At 38.7% G+C, this 26,519-nt stretch overlaps 1 protein-coding gene across 1 annotated transcript in view; it reads left to right on the top strand.

Annotated features, from left to right (window-relative positions):
* Positions 1 to 26,519, top strand: part of IL1RAPL1 (interleukin 1 receptor accessory protein like 1) — a 676,185-nt gene that overhangs the window by 476,532 nt on the left and 173,134 nt on the right. The window contains exon 6 of the mRNA XM_054166029.1: positions 14,118 to 14,192. Coding sequence (XP_054022004.1) covers positions 14,118 to 14,192 — 75 coding nt within the window. The remainder of the gene's footprint in view (positions 1 to 14,117; positions 14,193 to 26,519) is intronic.

Here is a 26,519-nt window from a genome sequence, read left to right on the forward strand (position 1 = left end):
TGTCACTTCTTACTAACCACAGCCTCAGTATGGTGCACAAGATATAGCAATGTCCTTTGTCTCATAGAAGCAAGTATAAGCAAGAGCCTTTCTGCACTGCAATCCTTGGTAATAACTATAAACATCAGGTGTTATCACTTCCAGAAGCAGTCACTGTCTTCAAAAATGTGCTGTTAACTTCAGAAAGTGCAATTACTTTGAGGGAGCTGGGGTGGTTCAGTCTAGAGAAGAGGAGGCTGAGGGGAGACCCTCATCGCTCTCTACAACTACTTGAAGTGAGGTTGAAGTGAGGAGGAGGTCAGCTTCTTCTCCTTGATGACAAGTAACAGGACTAGAGGAAATGCTTACAGATATTAGGAAATACTTCTTCACTGAAAGTGTTATCCAATATTGGAATGATCTGCTCAGGGCAGTAGTGGAATCACCATCCCTATGGGTGTTCAAGTGGTGTGTAGAGCTGGTGCTCAGGGACATGGTTTAGTGTTGACCCTTCAGTGCTGGGTTGAAGGTTGGACCAGATAAATTCTGTGATATTTAGAGGCTTAGTTAAGAAGAAAAGTCACTGAATAGAATGTGTTCTAACTCAAACTGGGACAATCAGCTTACTGTCAAGGGGAGGCACTGTGTCCTAATATGTACTGTTTAAGTATTTATAGTGACATAATGAAGTTTGATTACTGAGAATTTAAGAGTATTAAATTAAGATGACAGTCTTTTGGGCAGAGTCCTCCTAGCCAGTGCACTACATATGAAAGATATGGTTACTAATGGTACATAACAACTTTTATTTGCCTTCTTTTTCTGCTTGAAAGACCTGGAGCCATGTAATGTAGTTGCTACTTCACACAGCTGTTTGTGTGATGAAAATTTGTTCCTTGCTATCAAAACCTAACATAGACCCCACAAGGATGAAATATTTCTAAGGAATGTTCTTCCAATCAATATGGGAATGGGGATTATTCTCATGATAACATTTTCATATTCTCTCTAACTTTATTTAACGTCTATAAAAACTTTCCCTCTCCTTGTTTTGTTATTTTTTCCTAGTAAAAACTTCAATTGTTATGAAGTTGCTGCAGCTCTGCATTTTTAGGTTATAGATAGGTTCGGGTTTATTGTCTTGTGGCTGAAGTGACAACTATTTATCTAATTTCTCCAGCATGGCAGGTTATGCATGGTTTGAACATGCAAAGAAAATCAGCCATATAAACTAGAAACAAGGAGTATTTGTATGCAAACGGAGTTACACAGATACTGTCTACATGACAGAGTTCCTATCCATGGGGAAAGTGTCTAATTTGCTGGAAAAATGAGTTTTCTGTCCAAGAAAGCTTTTCAGGCAAGTCACTTGCTTTCCAGGGATTTAAATTCTTGCTCCTAGATTTACACAAGGATTATGGTACCAAGTGGAATTTACAAAAGCATAAGAATTAACAAATGGGATCCATATCAAGTCATGAGTTTTTAAGAACTGGCATGGCACTTGGGCCCCTAAGTACTTATATCATCTTTGAAAACTCAATAATGCTCCTAAGTCACCACTAGCATGTTATGTTGAAATATTGTGTGGTAGTACTTAGATACTAGAAGCAGTGCAGATTTGCTGAGCAGGGCATTCTTCCCTTCCTGACCAGCACAGATGACTGAACTTCTGAGGTAGAGTATTTTAGCCTAGATGCAGTTATGTCCTAATGTGTTCTTACTAATGGGCTTGTGCAGCTCTATGTGACTCTGAATAGTGCCTTGTAAACAAACTCCAAGATATGTTAGGAAACTCTGACACAGATAGCCAACCTCTCAGTTGAAATTTGAGTTTGTAGCATTTCTGCTCTTTTCACGTTAAGGTACAGGTACTTTATGTTTCACAAAGAAGGAGAAGCTTAGGCAGACAGAGTAATATCAAGGAGACCTTACTCTGACTGCTGTATCCAAAATGAATATTTGTATTTTATCCCCAGAACCTTCAAAACACTATGTTGTAAGGTCTTTCAGGTATTTCTGTCAAAGAAAAGTAGATATTTCTACTGAAAATTTCAGAAGTGGAAAATTCCTGTACAAACCTTACAGAATAATCTGTACATTCCATTACAAATTCCTCCTTATGTTCAAATGAAATAGGTTTGTTGAAAAAATAAGGGAAAGCCTTCCAATTCTGCTTTTGCTGGCCTAAGATACTTGATTATGAAGGGAAATGAGTAGATAAGAATCAAGACTTATTGTGAGTTTATGATGGCAGAGATTCAGCACAGAACTAAGATAGCATAGGTTTCTGTTTCAAGGGAACATGCATGTTTCTGGCCAAAGAAAAGAGATGTGCAGATACTTTATTAGGCATTGATTTACTTAATTCATAAAATGAGTTTTGTCCAAGCACTGTTTTATGTTTCAAAAGGGAAGTAAGAGAAGATTTCCTTTGTAAAAGTCAACTACAGAGATAGAAGTCTGTCATTTCCCACTTAAAGCATCTGAAAAACATTGTAATGTGATCTGTGTTGTTTTGTTGTTTGCCAGCAATGGTGCTTTTGTCAACTTGTTTGTAACTAAGAGGAGAGTGTGTTGGGTTTTGGTTTGTTTTGGTTTTTTTTGTTTGTTTGTTTGTTGGTTTGATGGTTTGTTCGGGGTCTTTTGTTGGTTTGATTTTGTTTGGGGTTTTTTTAGGGTTTGGTTGTTGTTGGCTTTTTTAATTATGTAATGGTAGTTTTATATTCAGCATTTTCTGATTTTTGAGCTTGCTTTCCAGACATTTTTAGTGTATAAGTATATATTTGCTGTTAATAAAATTAGAGGGAAGAAAAAACCCAAAAGTGTATTACATTCCAGTTGCGTAAGCACCAGTTCTGGTAACATCTCTGCAAACCAAGTGTCTGTGATGTCTGTTCTCTGTTGTCAAGTATCTGTATGTTACACACTAACATAACATGAGCCATACTAGGTTTATATAGCTAGATTTGTTTAAAGGTTGGTTCATGGGATGGACAAAAAATTGCCAGATACTGTTGTACTCAGGCATGTTGTTCTCCCTCTCCTTACATGGACTATGTAATTTTTTTGATCTTAATGCTCTGTGGCATACCTTGTTCTCTTACTGTGTTACAAAATAGAATAGCTTTGGAAATTAAAACTTCAGAGGTTAGACTTCAGACAAGATTTGTGTAGATTTAATATGAGCACAAAGTTCACTGGGTGAGGATGTGGCAGAGTCTGTACACAGCGAGGCAGAACATCTGTATGATGAACTGTAGAGTTGTACCATGCAGCTTGCATGGCACATCTCCCCATCTCTTCTCCCAACCTATCTGCTGCATAGACACTACTCAGGACACCCTGGGAATTCTTCAGGCTTGCTAAACTGGTTAAGCTTAAATATTTGCTAAAAATAAAAAAGCAGGTGAAGATCTGCTGAAAAGGTTGTTTTTTTTTTTGTTTTGTTTTGTTTTGTTTTGTTTTGTTTTGTTTGTTTGTTTGCATCCAATCCCCTGCTCAGAACAAAGCTAGTGAGAGCAGGTTGTTGAGGGTCAGGTCTCATTGGATTTTTAATATAGAATCACAGAACTGTTTCAGTTGGAGAAAGCCTCTAAGGTCAAGTCTAATCATCAGCCTAACACCACCATGGCTGTTAAACCATGTCCTGAAGTGTCATGACCACACAGTTCTTGAACGCCTTCATGGATGATGACTCTGCCTCCCTGGGTAACCTATTGCACTGCCTGACCACTCTTTCTGTAAAGACATTTTTCCTAATATCCAATCTAAACCTCCCTTGGGCCAATTTCAAGCCATTTCTTCTCCTTCTGTCACCTGATACTAGGGAGAAGACAGTGACCCCACTACAACCTTGCTTCAGGTATCTAGAGAAGTTGAGGTCTCCTCTCTGCCTCCTCTTCACCCAGTTCCCACAGCTGCTCCTCACTAGACTTGTTCTCTAGAGCCTTCACCAGCTTTGTTGACCTCCTCTGGACATGATCCAGCACCTCAATGTCTTTCTTCTAATGAGGGCCCTGAAACTGAACAGTATTCAAGGTGCAGCCTCACCAGAGCCAAGTACACGGGCATGATCCCTTCCCTACTCCTGCTGGCCATACTAATCCTGATACAAGCCAGGATACTGCATCCATGTTTGGCTGGATGCCAACCAGCACTCCTTTTCTTCCAGAAAACTTCCCAACAACTCTGACCCATGCCTGTAACATTGCATGGGATTGTTGTGTTCCAAATGCAGGACTCAGCACTTGGCTTTTTTAAATGTCATAAAACTGACCATGACCCATCAATCTAGCCTGACTGGATCCCTTTGCAGGGCATGGACAAGATCCTCCTGAGCTTTCCCTGTTACAAGCTAAGTAGTCCTGGCTCTCTCAGTCCACCCCTGTATGCTATGCTCCTATCCCTTAATCATCATTATGTACCCTTCAGTATCCTTTTCCTAGTGTGTCTACATCTCTTGTGTATTGGAGAACCCAGCACTGGACCCAGTGTTCCAGATGTCTCATCGTGACTGACTAAAAAGAAAGGATAACCTTTTCTGGTCTATTCTATTCTGCCCTGCTGGTTGTGGCCTGCTTAATGTGGCTTAGAAGGCTGCTGATCTTCCTAGCTTATTGCTGGTTTATGTTTCTTGTTCCCTACAATTCAAAAGTCCTTCTTTATCAATCCGATTTTTGGCTGGTCAGCAACCAGCCTATGCTGCAGCCTGGAGTTATTCCTCCCCAGGGACAGTACTGGTCATTTCTCCAAGTGAAATTCATGAGGTTCCTGTCAGACTGTTCCTCTAGCCTGTCGAAATCCCTCTGAGTGGCAGCACACCCATCTGGTTCATCAGCCACTCTTCCCAGTTTTGTGTTCTGTAATCTAGGTCACTATGAAGAAGTTAAATAATGTGGACTCCAATGCTGATCCTTGAGGTACGTTGCCAGGATAGGCCTCCAGTTGGAATTTGTGCTGCAACCCTCTGGGTCCAATGATTCACCAAGTTTTTAACTCATCTCATTGTCCACACAGCTGATCCATACTTCATTGATTTGTCAGTGAGGCTGTTATGTTAGTGTCAAAAGCGTTGCTAAAGTCAAGATAAATGACATCAACTACTGTCCTCAGCTCCACTTAGTCAATCATCTCATCACTGAAGGCTGTCAAGTTGGTTAAGAACCTTTTCCCTTTTGTAAATTCATGCAGACTGCTACCAAGAATCACCTTGTGTTTGGAAATAGTTTTCAGGACTCATAGGGGTCAAGATGAGGCCAGCCAGCCTACGTTCCCAAGATCCTCCTTCTTGCCTTTACTTTCTTACAGTCCAAACCTCTCAACTTAAAACCAAAAAAGTATACTCCAATGGAGTAGTTAAAAACAGCTTGACAGAAAAGTCAACATACTTTCTAAGAAGTACAGAAAGCAAAAAAAGGCCTCACATTGTTCATGAATATAAAAATTATGGGTATTTTCCTCAGTTTTGGGACTACAAGAGTTAATAGTATGTCCAAATTTCTAGCAGAGCAAAGACATTCAGAAGACTAAATCACTGAAATGACTCAGGATGGATGAATGAGGTTTATAGGTCTATGACAGAACTGGAACAGAGAGAATGAGAGGAGGTCACCTTTTAAATCAGAAAATTTTGAAATAGAACAACAGAATTAAAAGGTTAACTACAGATGCTGGAAGAGGAAATTCTTTGCAGTATGTAAAAGCTTTAATTGCAAGGCCTTTAAATGTCAGCTCTTTGGAAGTGTTGAAGTGGTCAGGGTGCACAGAGGTTGTATTCCCTTTATGAGGCCTCCTCAGAGGCTGAGAAATCTTATTCTAAAATGTCAGCATTATCAGCAGAAAGATTTAATTATTAAAAAAGGGGAAAAAAAAGCCAGAGTATCTAGAATTTGTGTCCAAATGTCATGAGCTGCAATATTTGCAAGAATGATCTACCTTAACTCTTGAAAAAGGAGGGAATGATAAAAACAAGGCAGAAACAGATTCACATATATGACTGTGCAGTTCCTAAAACTGGTGCCCTGCATAAATTCCTTTAAATGAGGGAAAAATACAATCCAGTTACTTGGGTTTTAAATATAAATTCAACACAGGTTAGGTAAAATAAACCAAAAATGGTAACTAATGATAAATTTCAGAGGAACATTTTAATGGTTGGGAAAAGATTGAGGAAAAGAAGTAATAGTGAGCAGTTAAATTCAGCTGGCAAGTGTGAAGGTGAAGCTGAACAGGAAAATGTAGATATCCCAAATTGAGTGGATAATATTGGACTTTCTGGGAGTTGTCTGGCAAGAATAATAGAAAAATAGTTAATGAAATGCATGTTTGGTCTAGTCATAGAGAACTTTATGATATTCCCGGAGAACAGAGAACTTTGTGATCTTCCCCTTAGAATCATAGAGTCAACCAGGTTGGAAAAGACCTCAGAGATCATCGAGTCCAACCTGTGAACTAATACCTAACACCTCATGACAACTAAACCATGGCTTCAAGTGTCACATCCAATCCTTTTTTGAAGAATTCCAGGGACAGGGACTCCAACACCTCCCTGGGCAGCACATTCCAATGGCCAATTACTTTCTGGGAAAAACTTTCTCATCACCTCAAGCCTAAACTGGTTGCTGGTTGCCTGGGAGAAGAGACCAACCCCCACCTGTCTACAACCTCATTTCAGGTAGTTGTAGAGAGCAATAAGGTCTCCCCTGAGCCTCCTCTTCTCCAGGCTAAACAACCCCAGCTCCCTCAACCTCTTCCTTCCCTATATTCCATATTTTATCCCAGAGGAAAAAAACCAACAACACAACAACAAAAAAAGGAAAGGTACTAAAAGGGCTGATGTGAATGTGTGTTGCAGAATGTCTGTTTGATGTGGAATTATTGAGTCTGCCTTTTTTCACTTGCTTGACTAAACCTCATGATTTTCTGTAACTGTTTTCTTCATGAATATGTAAATTCTTCAGGTGGTTGAGTTGTTAAGAATACTGCATATGTTTCTGTGCTTCACAAGCTTTACACAAGATTTATACAACACGCTGAATACTCTTCAAAACAAAGGCATTACCTAACTTGTAGAAAAAGGAGCAAAAAAAAGCTATTGCGTTCTAACTGCCAAGAAATATGTCTGCAAGTAGTTACTGTAAGGGTCATGGTCCATATAGATCCCTGCCAAAATCATTAACTGGTGAGGCCACATCTGAAATACTGTGTCCAGTTCTGGGCCCCTCAGTTCAAGAAAGACAGTGAGCTGCTTGAAAGAGTCCAACGCAGAGCCATGAGGATGATTAGGGGAATGGAACATCTTCTGTACAAGGAGAGACTGAGGGAGCTGAGAGCTCTTTAGCTTGGAGAAGAGGAGACTGAGAGGTGACCTCATCAATGTTTATAAATATGTAAAGGGTGAGTCTCGAGAGGCTGGAGCCAGGCTCTGCTCAGTGGTGTCCAATGACAGGACAAGGGGCAATGGGTGGAAGTTGAGGCATAGGAAGTTTCATGTAAATATGAGGCTTTCCTTTTTTTCCCTCTGAGGGTGACAGATCACTGGAACAGGCTGCCCAGGGGGGTTGTGGAGTCTCCCTCTCTGAAGATATTCCAAACTTGCCTGGATGTGTTCCTGTATAATCTGATGAAGGTGATACTGCTCTGGCAGGGGAGTTGGACTGGATGATCTTTTGAGGTCTCTTCCAACTCCTGAAATTCTGTGATTCTGTGAAACAACCTCCCAGATCTTTTCGTTTGTCATGGAACAAAAACAGCAGCAACATATACGGTTTATGTGAGGTGAACTGGATTTACTTAATCCTGTTCTCACACAGTTTTAAAGATAAGGGTATTTTAAGGAAAGCTTCATGGAGGTAAAATTGGAGAGTAAGCTGAACTCAGACATTGATCATAATGTGATTACTGGTACATGCCAGTTATAGCAGAATTATCACATCAGACTCAATTAGTCATGAGCAAATAATGGGCAAATGCAGCCAGATGTTGAGGTTTTCTACCCCAGTGTCCTCATCTTCTGAGACTTCATTTTAGCAATGCCGCTTTTCTCAGTATGCATTATCGAAACTTTTGCATGATGATGTCCTCTATATTAGTCACCATTTTAGCTACTTCTTCACTTCCTTGCAGTAAGTTCTAATAATCTATTTAATGCATTGCATATTCATTGAGAATTGTAACTTCAGTTTGGGAATAACATGGAACGAGAAGATTGGGTATGAGAAGTAAAGAACATTTTCATTTGTATGCTGAAAGCAGTAACATTGGGGATTTTAAAATAAGTGATAATAGGAGAAGACAATGTAAAGACAAACTGAAAAAAAGAGTCAGATTTTTTGTCTCTCAATGCAATATTTATGGGATCATTTCAGAAGATAAAAGCTGATCTTCAATCAGTCATAGTCGTAACAAAGTCACATTAGGCAGCTCATTTACTGTCTTATGCCTATGGCTTCACACACATCTTTAGTGCCCTTATATGTATTTGCCCTCAGTTTGAACTGCTTGACTCAGGTCATACCCAGGCTTGTTCACATGGTGAGGCAAACTGTTCTTACAGAGCTGCTTTGCAATTCATGGCATACATGATTTTAAATGATGCTCTTGTGAATCAGAACTAATCTGATTGTGACTAAGAAATTAGATTTAAGGTTGTTGCACTCAAGCAGGTATAAAGAATCTCTTTTTAGGAAAGACCTTGCCATACTTTTAAATTTTTTTTTAAGACAATGATTTCTTTAGTGATATATCTGAAGGCTATATCAGTGTACCCTTGGGGTGGGGAAATGTTAGAAAAGTGCAGCCTGGGTGCTTGGTTCAGCTGCAGGCAAAACACTGCTGTGCTATCAACACCCAGCTACGGCACTACAAAACACAGCACTAGAAAGATGCTTTGGGGAGAATTAACTCTAGGTCAGCCAAACCCAGTACAGCTGTACTTGTAAAATCTTCCAGTGGCATCGGTCACTTTTGTCTAAGAATGGCCTAAGTTGGTGAACATAAGAGGCTTAATGTTGTTGTATTATCCCAAATCCTAGAAAGATCAGAAGGGTCTTCATCCTTAGAAAGTAAGTTTTACTTCAATAATAAAGTTGAATCAGAAACATTTCAAAATAGAGGTAATTGACTGATGAGGATTTTTGTCCTTGCAGGAAGTGTCCAGACAAACAAGCTGTCTTTCTGAGTTGCAAACAACTTGATACAGACCTGTTTGCTTCTAAGAAACTAAAAATATTTGTAATTATTGCTATCTGCAACAGCAACAAGAAAATATCTTATTGTAACAGACAAAAATAGAGCTTTGATATTACTCTTTTTCTATTATAAAGCCTGCAGATTTTGAGGTGGTTCCATTTTCATGATGTCCAAGTTAGTGAACTCTTTTATTGTACAAATTACAGAAGTTTGGAGTAACCTTTTCTTCCTTAGCTGTGTTAAATTCTAAGAGGTGCCTGGTCTCTTCTAATAAAACAATTTTGCATAGAGAAAAACATATCTATTGTGTGACCATAAACATTAAATAAAGCAGCAGCAAAGAAAGAGGGGGTGTGGAAGTAGGTGACTGATGTCAAAACATTATCTTCTGGCGAGTTTCCAGATGGGTGACTGATTGTGGTGGCTTGCACTTTCATTACTGCAAGACAAATTGTTCAATATGTTTTAAATGCACATCCAATCTGATGGGCATGCAATGTGAATTTAGGCACTTTCTCTTTGAACAGGATCAATATGTCTGCAGCTGAATGGTGTCTCTAAAAAAGGTTTTTCTGACACAGCTTTGGAATTGGTTGCTTCACTGTGTTTTTTTTTGTTGTTTTTGTTTTTGTTTTTGTTTTTTTAACATCAGTTTCTTTCTGATGAAAACCACTTTTGACACATTTCTTTTCAAAACATTCATCAGTAATGCTTCAGAAATCAAACATAACATGGATTCTAAACTTGATTTATGAGCCAACTGCATTTGTTTGAAAGATTCTGATCTGTCAAATTCCATTTTTTTGTTTGGTTGGTTGGTTGTTGGTGGTGGTGGGTTTTTGTGTGGTTTTTGGTTGGTTGGTTGGTTGGTTTGGTTTTGTTTTTGTTTTTGTCAGAGAAATATATCAGATCTGGTTAACTTTGGGATAACATCCTTTACTCCTAAATAAAAAAGAAGGAAGAAAAAAAATGAATAAAAAGGAGAGAGTAGTAGGGAAAGAAGGAAAGAAAGAAGGAAAGAAAGAAGGAAAGAAAGAAGGAAAGAAAGAAAGAAAGAAAGAAAGAAAGAAAGAAAGAAAGAAAGAAAGAAAGAAAGAAAGAAAGAAAGAAAGAAAGAAAGAAAGAAAGAAAGAAAGAAAGAAATGAAGGAAGGAAGGAAGGAAGGAAGAAAAAGAAAGAAAGAAAGAAAGAAAAAGAAAGAAAGAAAGAAAGAAAGAAAGAAAGAAAGAAAGAAAGAAAGAAAGAAAGAAAAAGAAAGAAAGAAAGAAAGAAAGAAAGAAAGAAAGAAAGAAAGAAAGAAAGAAAGAAAGAAAGAAAGAAAGAAAGAAAGAAAGAAAGAAAGAAAGAAAGAAAGAAAGAAAGAAAGAAAGAAAGAAAGAAAGAAAGAAAGAAAGAAAGAAAGAAAGAAAGAAAGAAAGAAGGAGGGAAGGAGGGAGGCAGAGTGGGAGAGTGGGAAAGAAGGAGGGAAGAAGAGAAGGAGGGAGAAGTGGACAAGTGCATCAGTAGAAAATAGTATCCAGAAACTAGTATTATTACCAAAATTTGAGAGTTCCCTCATGCAAGAATAGGAATCTGAGGAGGAATTGTTCCTCCTGTATGGCAGCCATGTTGGTAACTACTGTCTGGGTGTAAGAGGACTCTCTTCTTCAATTTAAACATACTCAAACCCAATTGTGCTTCTTTGCATACAGAACAGGAAGTGTTTTGAAATCACCAAAATTATGGTAGGACATGTGCTTGCTTGTAGTATAGACATGGCCACAAGAGTGTTAGGTTGGTAGAGAGCAGCAGGGAATGCAACACTGGAATACTGATATTTGCCCTAATTTAGAGAGCTTAGACTGACACTGTATTATTAAGGATTAATTACTTATGGCCACACATATTGGTAACTATCACTTAAATAAGTAAACAATGCCATTAACCTCTGGTGTATCTTTTCTTTAATGAAAAAAGGGAGCCTAGAAAAAAGTTGGGGAGGGACTTTTTGGGGTGTCAGGTAATGATAGGACTAGGGGGAATGGCACAAAAATAGAAATGGGTAGATTTGGACTGGATGTTAGGAAGTTCTTCACCATGAGGGTGGTAAGACACTGGAACAGGTTGCCCAGGGAGGTGGATGTGGCTCTGAGCAACCCGATGTAGTGTGAGGTGTCCCTGCCCATGGCAGGTGGGTTGGAACTGGATGATCCTTGAGGTCCCTTCCAACCCTAACAATTCTATGATTCTGTGTTTGGAGATTTTGTGTACTCCTGGAGTATGGGACAAAGTGCAGTCTTAGCCAACTGGGAGGAATGAGTGCCAAAATGGAGGACAATGTTGCTGTTTAGAGAGGCCTTGACAAGTCAAAATCACAAAGTCCAACAAAGGCAAATGCAGTTATCTTGTTCTAGAAGTGGAATAACTCCATGCAGCAGTGCTGAACACTGGACTGAGTAAGAAATAGCTTTGCAGAAACAGAAATGATCCTGGCAACCCCAGTGGACAGCAACCTAAGCATGACTTTGCAAAGGCCAGCTGCACAGCTCTTGTCAGGAATTTAGCTAACAAGTCCAGAAGGGTGATCCTTCACATCTAATCATCATCTGTGAGGTCACATCTGGAACACTGTGTCAAATTGTAGGCTACTCAGTATAGAAATGATGTGGATGTACTGGCCTGAGTCTAGTACAAGGTTCTGGTGGTTAGGGTAAAATCTTCATCCACAGAAGCATAAAAAAGAATAAATAAATAAAAAAAAAAACTTAATAAAGGGCATTATAACCTGGTCTTTTGGACTTGTTTTGATCAGAAAGGTTGGACCTCTTGACCTCCAGAGAGCCTTTCCAGTCTTCATGCTCCTGAAATTCTGATATGTAACTTAGATTTTATTATTTTCAGTAATATTTTCTCTTTAAAGTCTATTGAATGCCACAAGTTATGGCAAAAAATAAATTTGGCACAGGTTTTATAATGACTTTGCACTGTTGTTGAAGGGTGATTTATTTTCACATCTCAACATCCTGCGCCTGTTCATTTAAAGCAGGGAGCCTCTTAGAGAACAGAAGTACAGGACCACAAAAGTAATGTCTGTCTTTGCTTAAACTGAGAGAAATGCTGTTATCTAATCTACTTATGTGTGCATTCAGAGTAACTCCACTAGTTACTACATCTTTTTGCTCAAAGAGTTTCAAAACAGATTTAGAACAAGAGTGACTCAGAAAACATTATCTGATGAATGGCAATTGTGTTGAGAATGACAGATCTGCAAAACTAAATTTAAACTTGTAGTGGATGATATTTAAGAAATTGCAATGTACTGGTACATTATGAGTCTTTGCAGAGAAGGTAAGAAATGAGAATGACTAATTTTGCAGTTTAAGGAAAAAAAATATGTATTTTGAATCCTTTTTCCCTTCCACCCACTTTAGCACCCAGGATTAATAAATAACTAAATAAATAGAGCTAAAAACCCTATTCAAATTAGCGTGAAGAAAAGTAAACCCAGAGATGTTGCTGAAAAATCTTTCATGGCTGTGGCTCTCGTCAAAGACTGCAGTGCAGAATGATTCCCTGTAGAGAGTTGTTGGAAGCTGTAGGTGGAAGAGTGAATTGAAAGCGATTTGGTGGACCTAATCCAGTTCTTTTTTCATTCCTTGAATTAATATTTTGATTCAGTGTTAGATCTGATGGGTCAATATCCGAGACACTAATTGGATGGTTTTATGCACTGGTCAGATAAGAGAAAAACTCTATACAGCAGAAACATATGAGTTCATAATGGATCCATTCTGTAAGTGCTGCAAAGTTGAAATTAATACTATAGACTTTAAAGGGCACTGATAATTGAATCAAGGAACAGAGGAAACATAGTAACAAGAATGCAACTAAACCTCTCCTGTAATTCAGCTGACAGGAGATGAGTGTATCAAGTAGATTAAACCCATACACATGTGGATGTGTGTGTCAATATGAAAGGGAACAGTGATTTTGACAGGCTGGAGGGAACAATTATTATAGAGTTATATCAAAATGTCAAATGTACTTTAAGTCTCTGACAGCCCATAATCTGTGTTAAAGACTGAAGTATGAATTAATGTTGAAAAGCAAGATATCAAAATGTTCCAGATGGCTATGAAAGTTGGAGCTTTCCCATGAGCATTTACTATCAATTTTGAAGAAAAAAATAAATGTGTTGTGTTTTTTTTCCATAGAGACTGTCTGTATCTGTTGGAAATCAGTAAAGAGTACATTTGCTAACAATAAAGTAGTAATAATTGCCACTTCTATGAATTAAATACACAGAGGATGAATTAGTAGAATAGCTGCACTAGTTAGCTCCATAGTTTGAACACAGTTCAACAACCTTCAGAAGAGTTTTGCCCACTAAAAAGTTCTTCCTGTTACACAGTTTGCATGAATCTACTAATGTTGTTTCAGGACATACTAAAAGGGAAGCAAAGTCTTCTTCTTAAGATTCTGATATTATTTCACCATACCCCTTGGATTTTGAAAAATAAGCCTTTTTTTGTAGTACTCCAATATCTTTCTAAATAAAAGAGTTTTCAATATTTGATGACAATTTTATGCTAGCCTAGTTTATATTATTTCTCTGTTAATGACTATAGTTAACAAATAAATATTGTAACAAGTTATGGCATACTGGATAATATGCAAATGAAACCCTATAATATGTGACTGCATGGTGGGGTTTTTTTGTGAACATTTGAAGAGATTACATCTTTTTTTAAAAATTAATTGACTTCCATACCTTGCCATGTGAAAGATTCTAAATTTTAGTGCCACATTTCCTCTCTAAGCAAAAACATTTACAGATACTGAAGGCGCAAACATTACTGAAGCAAAACAAAAATCAAAGCCTTCCAGAAATGATAGGTGTAAAATCAAGTCTTATTCTACCCAATAATAATCAGAAAACTATATATGTGAATTTCTTTCTTTTCTAGCACCACTAACAGATAAACCACCAAAGCTTTTACACCCCTTGGAGAGTAAGCTAACAGTTCAGGAGACCCAGTTAGGTAAGTAAAGAACGCATAATTTCTGTTAAAATTGTGTAAAGGTATTCAATGTGTTTATGTATGATGTATAATGTTAACATATCATGTGTTGGCTTAAATAATTGCACTGAAAAGGTATTAAATTTACTTGTTTCCATAGAGAAATGTATCATATACCATCTAGGAGATTGTTGCTCACTCAAATTAATGAATCCTAAGTACTTCAATATTAACGATAATGGTTTTATCATTGCTGAAAGTCTATAGTTTTAAGTGTTTATTTCTGAACTTCCCCTTTTGTGTATATGTATATATATATTTAATGTGGGATTCAGTGGGAGTTTGCAATTTAAATTCTTCTTGCAAAACTTCTTTGCTTGGGTATCTCTTACAGAATTGCAAAGATGTTGTGTAATTAAAAATGTTGTGCTGGTCTAAAACCATCCAGCAAACAGTGAAATGTTAACATGAGTGCATCTGGTTATTCTCAGCATACAAATGTAGATGCAAAGATGAGTGGAGAGAAACTGATGGGTGAAGAAACCATTTTGTGTCACTTTCTCTAGCCTGATGGATGGTTATTATGTCTTGTCAGTTTGGTTTTCTACTGTCACACAGGTAATTAAGGCTACAAAGCTAAGTCTTTTGGTTAGTACATTTTGCAGGATATATTAATCCACCACTTTTGTACAATGATCTAGGGGACAACTTGTAAGAAGTAAACAATCCTCAGCAGACTGTACTGGAATTGTGTTTTAGTGACAGAAGAGTACCAGAATATTAGCTGCAGAAACAAATGGAAACAAATCTGATGGCAAGCAAGCAAACAAATTCAGTGTATTCTGCAGCACAATACCAGGAAAAGCAGAAGGCTTGCAGATTAATTCTGCTAGTCACTGGTAGAATACTTTATGGTTCTTGACAGTTTATGGCTAACAGTGGCTGGAGAATAATTCATATTTTTTACATTCATAATATATCACTTAAAATTATTCATTCAAATCAGGTCATATTCTGAAATGCTGATATAAATATTTTCAGAAACAGCTATATAGAACAGGGGAGATGCAACACAGTTCCTTCTTAGAGCCACTTTTCTGTTCTGGAGGTATTATTTGTGCTATACCAGATCAGAAAACTTCCTGTATGACAAATGGAGGTGATTTTATGTTTTCATTTGAGCACAAGCTAAGAAATGGAAAGCAAAGCAACTCCACATATTATTTTTCCTAAGTAATGTTGTTTACTGAGTATTTTCTATGAAAAAAACAAAAGTCAGAACCTTCTGGGGCTTTGATGTTGTCTTGCTAAATATACTTTATGGGTAACACTACTTCAATAGGAGTGTAATTATTAAAGGCTAGCTAGAGGCTCTTTATCTAAGACTTTCAGAATTAATCATATCTTTGATTTCTTGTAGTTTGAAGAAACATTAAATAATTTGAGAAGAGCTAAGTTTGGAAAATATAATTTTCAGAAAACTGAGTAATATTGATGAAAAAAAGTTCATTTGAAAGTGTCACTTTCAGACACAGATGGAAAGTCTGACTGTAAATGCATGTGAAATTACAATACTTAGCATTATACCAGGAAGCTTCAAGAATATAGTCACCTGCTGGTTTAAAGCCTGGGAGAACTGGAGCAAATCACAAAATGTGATAGTTCCTAACAAAAAAATTATGGTTTTCCTCCCTTAGATTTAATGTCTTGGTCCTGCTGGATAACATCTGAAATATCTATGTTTTACTCTTACTGAGGAGATAGCCTTTGTTTCAGGGGACCAGTTCATACCCTGCAAAAAATGCAAAATATTTTAATGTTGGAAAAATGCTGACAGTCGCTTAGTCAAACCTTAGCCAGCACCTGCCCACCTAAGGCTTAAGGTGACCAGATATTGCAGGCTAGTCTAGACATTGACAGAAAATGTGAAAATCCACTGTAATATGTTTGGGATGGTGTGTATTCTTCCAACTATGGGACCAACTGTGTCAGTGCAATGGGAAGTAGAACCAATGGTAAAGAATAGGGAGAGCAAGAAAGTAGAAGCTTGAGGTAGTCCACTACCTTCTGTTAGCAGGTCACCAGTCGATGCAGTGGGCATCTGAGGCAATCCTGACTCTCCCTTGACTTTTTCTACACTTCTCACCTTACAGTCCTCCTCCACCTTGAGTTGAAAATGAAGCAGACTGTATGTGTCAGGGAATGTATGCCCTGGGGGGTGCATACGTAATTTACAGGGATGCGTGTGGTTCTGCAGGTGCACTTGTCAATAGTGATGGTTGACCACAAAATCTTCCCTTACTGACAAGCCTCTGGGGAATGGTGATGGGCACAATTTTGAGGAAGGCCTCACTAATCCCACTGTGTTTGTTGGTGGGAAGGCTAATGCAGTTCCATTCTTAAACTGGGCATCTCCATGCAGTGTCTGTATCAAGGTGGGAAGGCTCCAGGGGGATCTCATTTGACTGAAGCACTGCTGAGTGACAGATATCTGACATTTATTGCTGAGATATATTGGTTTCTTCTGTACACCAGCAAATAAAATCAGTGTCATAGGGCCACAGGCTGGTATTATTGTTGCGTGGCTTCTGCAAAAGAGCATCAGACCAAAAGGTGACTGAACATTAAGGAAGGAGTTTCTCTAAGGGATGACAGGATGTTATAGCATAAGCTAAATTGCAATTTGACTTTCTAAGACAGAAGGAAAAAAACAAACATCTGGACAATCTGAATACCTCAGCCCTGTCAAACTGCAGGCTCTCACCACGTTCAAGCTATCCTCAGCCAGTCATGGAATGTTTCTAGCAATGTTAAGCATGGCTGTGCTGCAATGAGCAACCTTAGAATTATAGGAATCTTCTTAAGACTTACTCTGGAATAACTTTTTATTACATTGAATATCAGAACAGCACAAGATACAAATACAGGATAGAAACTGAATGAAAAATTAATTTGTCAAAGGCTTTTCTTAAAAGACAGCACGAGACAGCTAAAGCATGAAGCAGAGAAAGCCTACATGAGGAAATGATTAGTTCTCAACCTACCCTGTTCTGCATTTAATTCTTTTTGTTTCTAACTTCAATTCCCATTTTGCAATCAATAACTTAATACTGTTGCATGGGTAAAAAGACTGTTTTCTTAGTAAGTTTTTCTCTGGTTAAAAGGGTTAAGTGGCTGTGGTGACCTCAATGAAACCTGCTTCACTGGTAACACTGACTCCAGATAAAATAGATTAAATACAGTCTTCAAAATTACACAGCCTGCAAGAGGCTTGCATCTATCAAGAGCTGAGGAGTGTTTCCCACCTAACTCCAAGGCACTCTGTGGGCTGGGAGCAGCAAGACTAAAATGCAGGCAATGAATGGGAGGCAAGGCACAGTCAATGAAGACCAATGTTACCAACCCAAGGAATCACATCCCACAATATTCTTCCTCTTGCCTTCAACACACTAACAAAAATCAAATTAAAAAGATACCTGATAACATTAAAAGTCCCTTGTAATATTAATAATAATAATAATAATAATAATAATAATAATAATAATAATAATAATAATAGTAACCCCCAAACCTTTCTGTTCAGAAAAGAAGTAACTAACATTGTTTCATAAATATGAAAACTAATAAAAATCAAAATAACTATACTTTTAAATTCTAGATTCGTGCAGATGTTATACCTGTGGTATAAATATATCCTATCCATGATGTGTGCATTTATATCAAATATATTTGGGGTTTCTGTATTGGTGAATTTGGGCTCTTTTCAGTTCAACCTGTCATTCAGTTAACATCATTTTTTTCCACCAGCACTGCCACATATCTGTCCTCTTCAAGGAATTAGGAAGAATGTTTTTAGTTTGTTTAGAGAAAATCTAATTTCAGTACCCAGTTTGTCCATCTTCATGTTGCTAAAGAAGACAGATATGTCTCCACAACAGGCAGTAATAGATCTCAATTTAAACCCAGCAAAACACAGAAACAATTACTTGAAACACCTCACAAGCTAGTTAGCCTGTGTCCTTCCAATTTGCCGATGTGTTCCCTGCATATCCACAAGGCTGTAATTTGAAACACAGAATATGGAATTAACCAGATTGGAAAAGACCTTTGAGATCAAGTCCAACCTATCACCCAACACCATCTAATCAACCAAACCATGGCACTAAGTGCCTCATCCAGTCTCTTCTTAAACACTTCCAGTGATGGTGACTCCACCACCTCCCTGGACAGCCCATTCCAATGGCCAATCTCTCTTTCTGTGAAGAATTTCTTCCTAACATCCAGCCTAAACCTCCCCTGGCACAGCTTGAGACTGTGTCCTCTTCTTCTGGTGCTGGTTGCCTGGGAGAAGAGACCAATCCCCACCTGGCTACAACCTCCCTTCAGGTAGTTGTAGATGGCAAGATCTCCCCTGAGCCTCCTCTTCTCCAGGCTAATCAACTTCATCTCCTTCAAGCCTCTCCTCATAGAGCTTGTGCTCCAAACCCCTCACCAGCTTTGTTGCCCTTCTCTGGACACATTCAACTGTCTCAATATCCTTCTTAAATTTAGGAGCCCAGAACTGGACACAGTACTCCAGGTGTGGCCTAACCAGTGCTGAGTACAGGGGCAGAATAGCTTCCCTGTTCCTGCTGACCACACTATTCCTAATACTGGCCAGGATGACATTTGCCTTCTTGGCCACCTAGGCACACTGCTGGCTCATGTTCAGCCTACTATGAACCAGTACTCCCAGGTCCCTTTCTGCCTGGCTGCTCTCCAGCCACTCTGACCCCAGCCTGTAGCACTGCATGTAGTTGCTGTGGCCAATGTGTAGAACCTGGCACTTAGAAGTGTTAAAATTATGCCTTTGGATTCTGCCCATCTGTCCAGCCTGTCAAGGTCCCTCTGCAGAGCTCTCCTACCCTCTAACAGATCTGAATAACAGTATTCATCTAAAAAATTAAGACTATTGTTGTTGATTTATATATATTTTTTAATATGGTTGATGTTAGAGGACACAAAATGCTGAATTTCATGACACAAAAATTTGCTCTGTGACCAAATGTGAACATTTTCACTGTTTTTTTCCTAGGGCATTTCCTAGTGAGTAGGGGCTTGCTTCTGTCTCCCACTTCCTCACACCTATTCAAGAAAAAAAGGTGTCACTAAAATTACTTTTAAGATATTATTTCTAAAGGAAGAATATGAAGAATTTCCAGAGGTAAACCTTCAGGGATAGGAGAATGTTACCGTTTATAGCACTGTGTTGGCATAAAAAATCTTCCCCTCAAATTTGCCTTGTTAATGATAAAAGCCCTCCTTAACTAGCTTAATCAGTAGCTGTATAAACTAAAATAATATGAAATAAGTAGCAATCTGTGCCTCCTTTCAGGATGGAAAGGAAAGAATATCTAAAATAGGTAAATTTTATCTCTGCACACTTGGCATTAATGCTATATTCACTCTAACAGGAACAGATTTTTTTGTTTTCATTACAATACAGGGATTTTAAGTTTATCTGTTTGATTACACCAACATTCCTTAAAGCAAATTCATCTTCCCCCCCCCGCTAGTCTTGTGATTCAATGGGATACTGGTTCTTTGATACATTCTATGATTAGATGTCTGGGAGACTTATCTGATTTAATTATGAAATAATCAAACTTCTTCATTCCTATTAGATTATAATCCACTGTGAAATGTCTGCTTTAAAAGATATTATATCCCATACTTATCTGGGAGTCTTTCTGTGTTAAATAGGATTTAATGCCATGAAAAAGGTCTGTTCAGTCTCTCTGCAGCTATGCTGAGAGAAGGAGGTAGTGGAGCCACCATCACAGGAAGTGTTTAAAATAAGACTAGATGAGACAGTGCCATGGTTTAGTTGATTAGATGGTGTTGGGTGATAGGTTGGACTTGATAATCTCAAAGGTTTTTTCCAACCTGGTTAATTCTGCATTCTGTAGGTGCATTTCATTCTCTATGTACAGGTTAGATATATGAGAATTTTCTCTTTCAGACTGTGCAATTTTTCACATTTCCTGTTAACAAAGTAAACATCCAGTTTATTTTTATAATATGAGAGGAGACTCTGGAACCTCAGAAGATTTTTCTTATCAGCTGGCTAGTCACCCATAAGTTTGGTTTCCCATGTCAGCCTTCCTTAAATTATAAAACCTCATGTGTCTCTTATTAGCAGAATGAAATCAGATATGGCAAAACTTCTAGAATTCTCTGTAGGAGACAGCAGGATATAACACATTGCCAGCAAGATCATAATAAATACAGAATGTCATATACTAAGAAATGTAATTTAGATGTAGGCACATACTGCATATCATTTCCACCCTGTGAAATTATAGTCCTAAAAAGACTGTGGTTGAGTGTCACAGTATCACAGTACATTAGAGGCTGGAAGAGACCTCCAGAGATCATGAGGTCTACACCCCTGCCAAAAGCAGGATGACCTTGGGTAGTACACACAAGAATGCATCCCAGGTGGGTTTTGAATGTGTCCAGAGAAGGAGATTCCACAACCTCTCTGGGAAGCCTGTTCCAGTGCTCTGTCACCTTCACTGTGAAGAAGTTTCTGCTCATGTTCAAGTTTGCATCCATTGTTCCTTGTTTTATTATTGCACACCACCAAACAGAGCTTGGCCCCTCCACTTGATACCCATCCCTCAGATATTTATAGACATTGATGAGATGTCCTTTCAGCCTTCTCAAGACAAAACAGCCTTAGGTCTCTCAGTCTCTCTTCATAGGGGAGGTGCTCAAGTCCCCTAGTCATCCTCATGGGTCTCTGTTGGACTCTCTCCAGCAGGTCTCTGTCTCTCTCGAACTGGGAAGCCCAAAACTGGACACAGTGTTCCAGGTGTGGTCTTACCAGGGCAGAGTGGAGGGGCAGAAGAATCTCCCTAGACCTGCTGGACACACTTTTCTTCATGCACCCCAGAATACCATTGGCTCTCTTGGCCACAAGGGCACATTGTTGTCCCATGGCAAAATTGCTGCCCACAAGCAAATATGGAATTTGTACATTTGAAACATCTGGAATCACTTTGTCTGTCATATGTTTTGCCAGAAGTTTTACTTCAAGCTATCTTTCGTGTTTCTAAATTATACATAGGCACTTCATCACCTCTAATGTTGAAAGATACACAAGTGTTGTCTTGCATACAAAACAATAAAACATCACTTAATGGCGCTGTACAGAAACATTAAATTTTAAATGTCAAAATAAACATTTAATGCTGTGTCCTATCACTAACTTTTAAATATGAATAATGAACTCCTCTAGAATATTATACATCTAGGTATAGATTTCTTGTGAGTGCAAATGATCTTCATATGTAAAACTGACCTCAGTAAGGATGGTCTTCAGTCTGTTGGTGGAATGGCAAACACTAGTAGAGAGTCTTTTTTCCTCCTAGGAAGCAGTCTTCTTTCCACTTCTAGAGTAAATGCCTTCCAGCATTACTGAATTCCAAATGAGGAGTGGTTTTACAAGGAGGTATATTGAACATTATTTTGTCTTAGACATGCTGTGGACTTGTAGATTAAGATTTAGTGCTGTACACAATGTTGCATTCAGAAAAATCCATCTAAATCTGAATGCCCTCTTAATAGCAGTAATTGTCAGGGCATGGACAGTTTCTCATGTAAACAGACAATGGAAAGTTATTTGGAAGAACACGAAGGGAGTGTATGTCCTAAATGTTTGTGATACTCTTACAGTTTAGAACATCATAGCAGTATGATTATTTTGAAACAATCATTTGAACAGGAACCTTCTTATATTTATTAACAGATGAGTAACACTCCAAGTTCAGGTTTTGCATGTTGAGATGATGGTCTTTTCTGTTTACATAGCACGTTATGGATGAACACACAGGATAGAATATCCCTAGACATAATCAACAAACATTTGTCAAAAATGTCTAGTTCAATAGCTTCTTAGTTTTATATTACATATACTACCTGAGGGACTTGCACACACACACACAAAAACCCCACCCTCACGTCTCCCCTTGAGGTAAGGAGAATTGTATATGTAGAAAATGAAGTTTGATTTCCAGGGCAGACTGAGTCAAGACAGAAGAGATTGTACAAGCTCCAACTTCCACAGGAGAGAGTAGTCTGGGGAGGAGGCAAATGTTGCTATTACTAGTGTCCTGCAGTCTCTGGACATGCAAACCCCTTGTTTTGATTGTTGTCTGTGCAAAATTCTTCTGACACAGTCACCATGAAAGATGAAGTTATCAAAAACATAAAAATATATTTAGAGTTAGATGTACAAAAAAAATTAGATAGCTAACTTCTGTTGCTTTCAATGCCTTTGTTTTCCTGTTACATATTTATTATGAAGAGTTCACTTTTTCCAGATTGAGAGCTCTGGTTCAAATAAATTCTTGACTTAGTCAGTGAGGCATCTCAAAGGCACACAACTTCACCTGGCAGCTAGTTTAGCCATTAATGGTGTGATGGTTCATGACTGCTTTAGTATGGTATAAATCTGTGCTGCTCTGACACCTGTCCCCTGCCACTCTCTCCTTTCAGCCAGCTTCAGCACTTGTGCTCACAGCATTCATGAGATGGCTGAAAAGTGATCCAAAAGGAAGGAAAACTAATTTAAGCTAGATGGCTTGCTATGGTGATGATGACACAAGTGCAACAAATTCTGGCACCAAGATATGGTGAGAATGGGAGTGCAAAGCCAGGGAGAAAAGTGGCATAAAGAAAATTAGGCTTAAATTAATTATGAAACACCACTCTGTGTCAATAGTGGTCAGAGTAGTTTCCCCATAGGGTTAATGTGTGGCATAAATGATACCACTTGAGGGTGGTGAAACTGATCTGCAGCTACCTGTATCTTCCCATGAAAGTGGCTTTTGTCTGTGTCTCAGTTTGCTTTTGTGGATGATATAGTTCTTTTAGGATCCCTTAAATGAAACAAAAAAGGAATTATGTAGTTGGTTTGGAAAAACATTTGAATTTTATTTTGTTTACCTGTGCAGGGGGGAAAGTCAGAAATACAGAAAAGGAGGTAAAAAATAAGCAAGAGAGAGTAAAATCAGAGATAGTTACCTCTGTAGATCCAGATGATGTCTTGCCAATTCTGAAGGCCTTGATCAGTGCAGAAGCTTCAAACTTCCCTGTTATTTTTGAGGTTTTATACTTTTTCCAGTCCCACATATGGTCACAGTTGCTCATTCAGTTGCCATGGTTATAGCTCATTTGACTGGTGTCAGCACTGGTCTCATGGTTAGTTACATGAGTCAGCCCCACTCTCACGGTAAGCTGAGTGCTCTTTTGGCACTAAACTGCTGTGTCATAGAATCATAGAATTGTTAGGGTTGGAAGGACCTCAAGGATCATCTAGTTCCAACCGTGGGCAGGGACACCTCACATTACATCAGGTTGCTCAGAACCACATCCAGCCTGGCCTTAAAAACCTCCAGGGATGAGGCTTCTACCACCTCTCTGAGCAACCTGTTCCAGTGTCTCACCACCCTCACAGTGGAGAACTTCTTCCTAACATCCAATCTGAATCTATCTATTTCTAGTTTTGTTCTATTCCCTCTAGTCCTATCATTACTGGACACCCTAAAAAGTCCCTCCTCCCCAGCTTTCTTGTAAGCCCTCTTCAGATCCTGGAAGGCCACAATAAGGTTTTCTCAGAGCCTTCTCTTCTCCAGACTGAATAGCCCAGACTTTCTCAGTCTGTTGTCATAGGAGAGGTGCTCAAGCCCTCTGATCATCCTTTTGGCCCTTCTCTGGACAGTTATCTTTGAGGGTTCACTCCATCAAAAGACCCATAAACCTGTCACAGCGAGCCCCAACTTGCATCCCAACACTCTTGAAATCAGAACCTGTGACCTTGTCTGCTTAACAGCTGCTATAATCTGCTTGTGATCTTGTAGAGCTTCCTGGGACAATGGTGAGGCAAACACGAGGAAAACAAACTTAACTCATTGCAGTTTGGCATTTGGCATGCTGACAACTTATTCCGTTCACTATATAGATTTCTAGACTCTTTGTTTAGACATCTGGCTCCATAAAATGAGATGTGGAAATGACTCGCCACAACCAAACACAGGAGATGATTCTTTTACTGTTTTGATGTTATTTAAAGCTATACATGGAACACACTGGTACTTAATATTCTGTCTGGTATCCAGTTACAGAAGCATGAGAGCAAGGAATATATATTTTTATGTGATGAAAGAAAAAGCTATATTGATCATATCAGCTCTTTAATTACGCATTCAGTTAATTTTATTTATCTGTTGGTTTTGCGTCATCTCCTTTGTACTCATTTATGTGAGCAAAAAGCACGCTGGTTGATGGTGCTTGTTTCTCAGCAGACTCATACATGATAAGTTAGTGATATTGAGAACAACAAACACACTTTAAGTGTTGATTTTAGTCATATTCATGCATCTCATCAAACTGCAATGGATGTAAATGCAATTACAGGAAGTTCCACCTCAACATGAGAAAAAAAAGTATTGTGAGGGTGACAGAGCACTGGAACATGCTGCCCAGAGAGGTTGTGGTGTCTCCTTTTCTTAAGCTGCCTGGATGCATTTCTGTGTGACTTGCCCTGTGTGTGTGCTTTGCAGGGGAGTCGGACTCAGTGATGTCTGGAAGTCCTTTCCAATCCCTAGCATTCTATGATTCGATGAATTTTAGCAGGTGATATTTTCATGGTAATTTTTCAAACTTTCAATATTGTCATGTCAGAGGATTTATTTTTCAATTTATTTTTCAGATTTTTTTTTTAGTTGCTTCTCTTAGCGGGATGAAAAGAAGCAATCTCAAGATTGTTCCTGTCTTTGAAATATTGCTTTGTTACTGAAAAAAAATATACTGACTTTAATGCCACCTGCACAAGTAGGTTATTGACTCTACTTGAGCTGTACAATACAATGAAAAGGTATCATGTGACTAACCTTAGGATAGGAGGATGTCTTATTTTTACTTTGGTCTGACTATGTTAGAGGGAATATCAGTGAAGATGGTTCCAAATTAATTATTTTAAAGGCAAATCACTTTTCTTTTGAGTCTTTTTTGCTTTTCTTCTTTATACTGTAAACCAGAGTTTCCTGATATGAATAATGAGCTGCTGTGGTCTTCATCATACTTGCCAAAACACTGAACCTCACCCCCTCATTCTCTTCAGTGAGTGTCTACACTCATCCTTTTTCTCAACTCCATTTTGCATAAGCCTTTTATGTAATTAGAGTTCCAGCCTGAAGTAGAGCAAAAGACAAGACTGTGTTAACAGAAAACAGTCTCTCTCAAGGCTTTAGCATCTCCGTCTTTGAACTTTGCTTGTCATTTAGAAATGCTATCCTTATTATGGCAAGATAGTGTTACTGATAAATCTATCTACTGCTCTGAAGTATCCCTGCCCCTATCTCCTGACAAACAGAGAGCTGGGGCTATTCAGTCTGAAGAGAAGGCTCTGAGAAGACCTTATTGTGGCCTTCCAGTATCTGAAGGGGGCCTACAAAAAAGCTGGGAGGGACTTTTTAGGGTGTCAGGTAGTGATAGGACTAGGGGGAACGGGAAAAAAATAATAGAAATGGGTAGATTCAGATCGGATGTCAGGAAGAAATTCTTCACCCTAAGGGTGGTGAGAGACTGAAACAGATTGCCCAGGGAGGTGGTAGAAGCCTCATCCCTGGAGGTTTTGAAGGCCAGGCTGGATGTGACTCTGAGCAACCTGCTCTAGTGTGAGGTGTCCCTGCCCATGGCAGGGGGATTGGAACTAGATGCTCCTTGAGGTCCCTTCCAACCCTAACAATTCTGATTCTATGTTGTGGCAGGTGTGGGTTAACAGGTTTGGGTGTGGACCAACTCCTTTGAGCTATCATAACATCCCAACACATTAAATGTATTTAACGAGATTTTGTGTCCTAAATTAAGTGTGCTTTATTCAGAATTAGCCTAATAGATGAGGGGATCTATGTGGGTGTCTGGTAGTCCTCCCCCTGGACAGATATTTCACTGGAGGCAACTCTGAACTGCCACAGGGGAAAGAGGTTCTGCTGGACCTAAGCATGTTTTATATAAAGGTCATATTAACTGGGGTGGTTGCATTACCCTCTCAATGGCAGTCCATGCTTTGGGGCTGAAATTAATCTAATTCTTCTAGGAAATAAGAGAATTTAAAGCAGCCTGTTTCTAGGTCTGCAGTCAGTATGCTTGAGCTTTCCAGGGAGCAGTCTAAATCCTGAGGACAGTAGAGCTTTCAGGCAGATGGAGAAGAGTAGAAAGACAAAGCTGTGAGAGACTATGAACCAATCCAATGCACTGCAGGAAAAGTTTCATTCCTTGATAGTCTTGATCGCAGCTAGA

Source organism: Dryobates pubescens, chromosome 12 (genome assembly GCF_014839835.1).
Source record: "Dryobates pubescens isolate bDryPub1 chromosome 12, bDryPub1.pri, whole genome shotgun sequence".
Lineage (NCBI taxonomy): Eukaryota > Metazoa > Chordata > Aves > Piciformes > Picidae > Dryobates > Dryobates pubescens.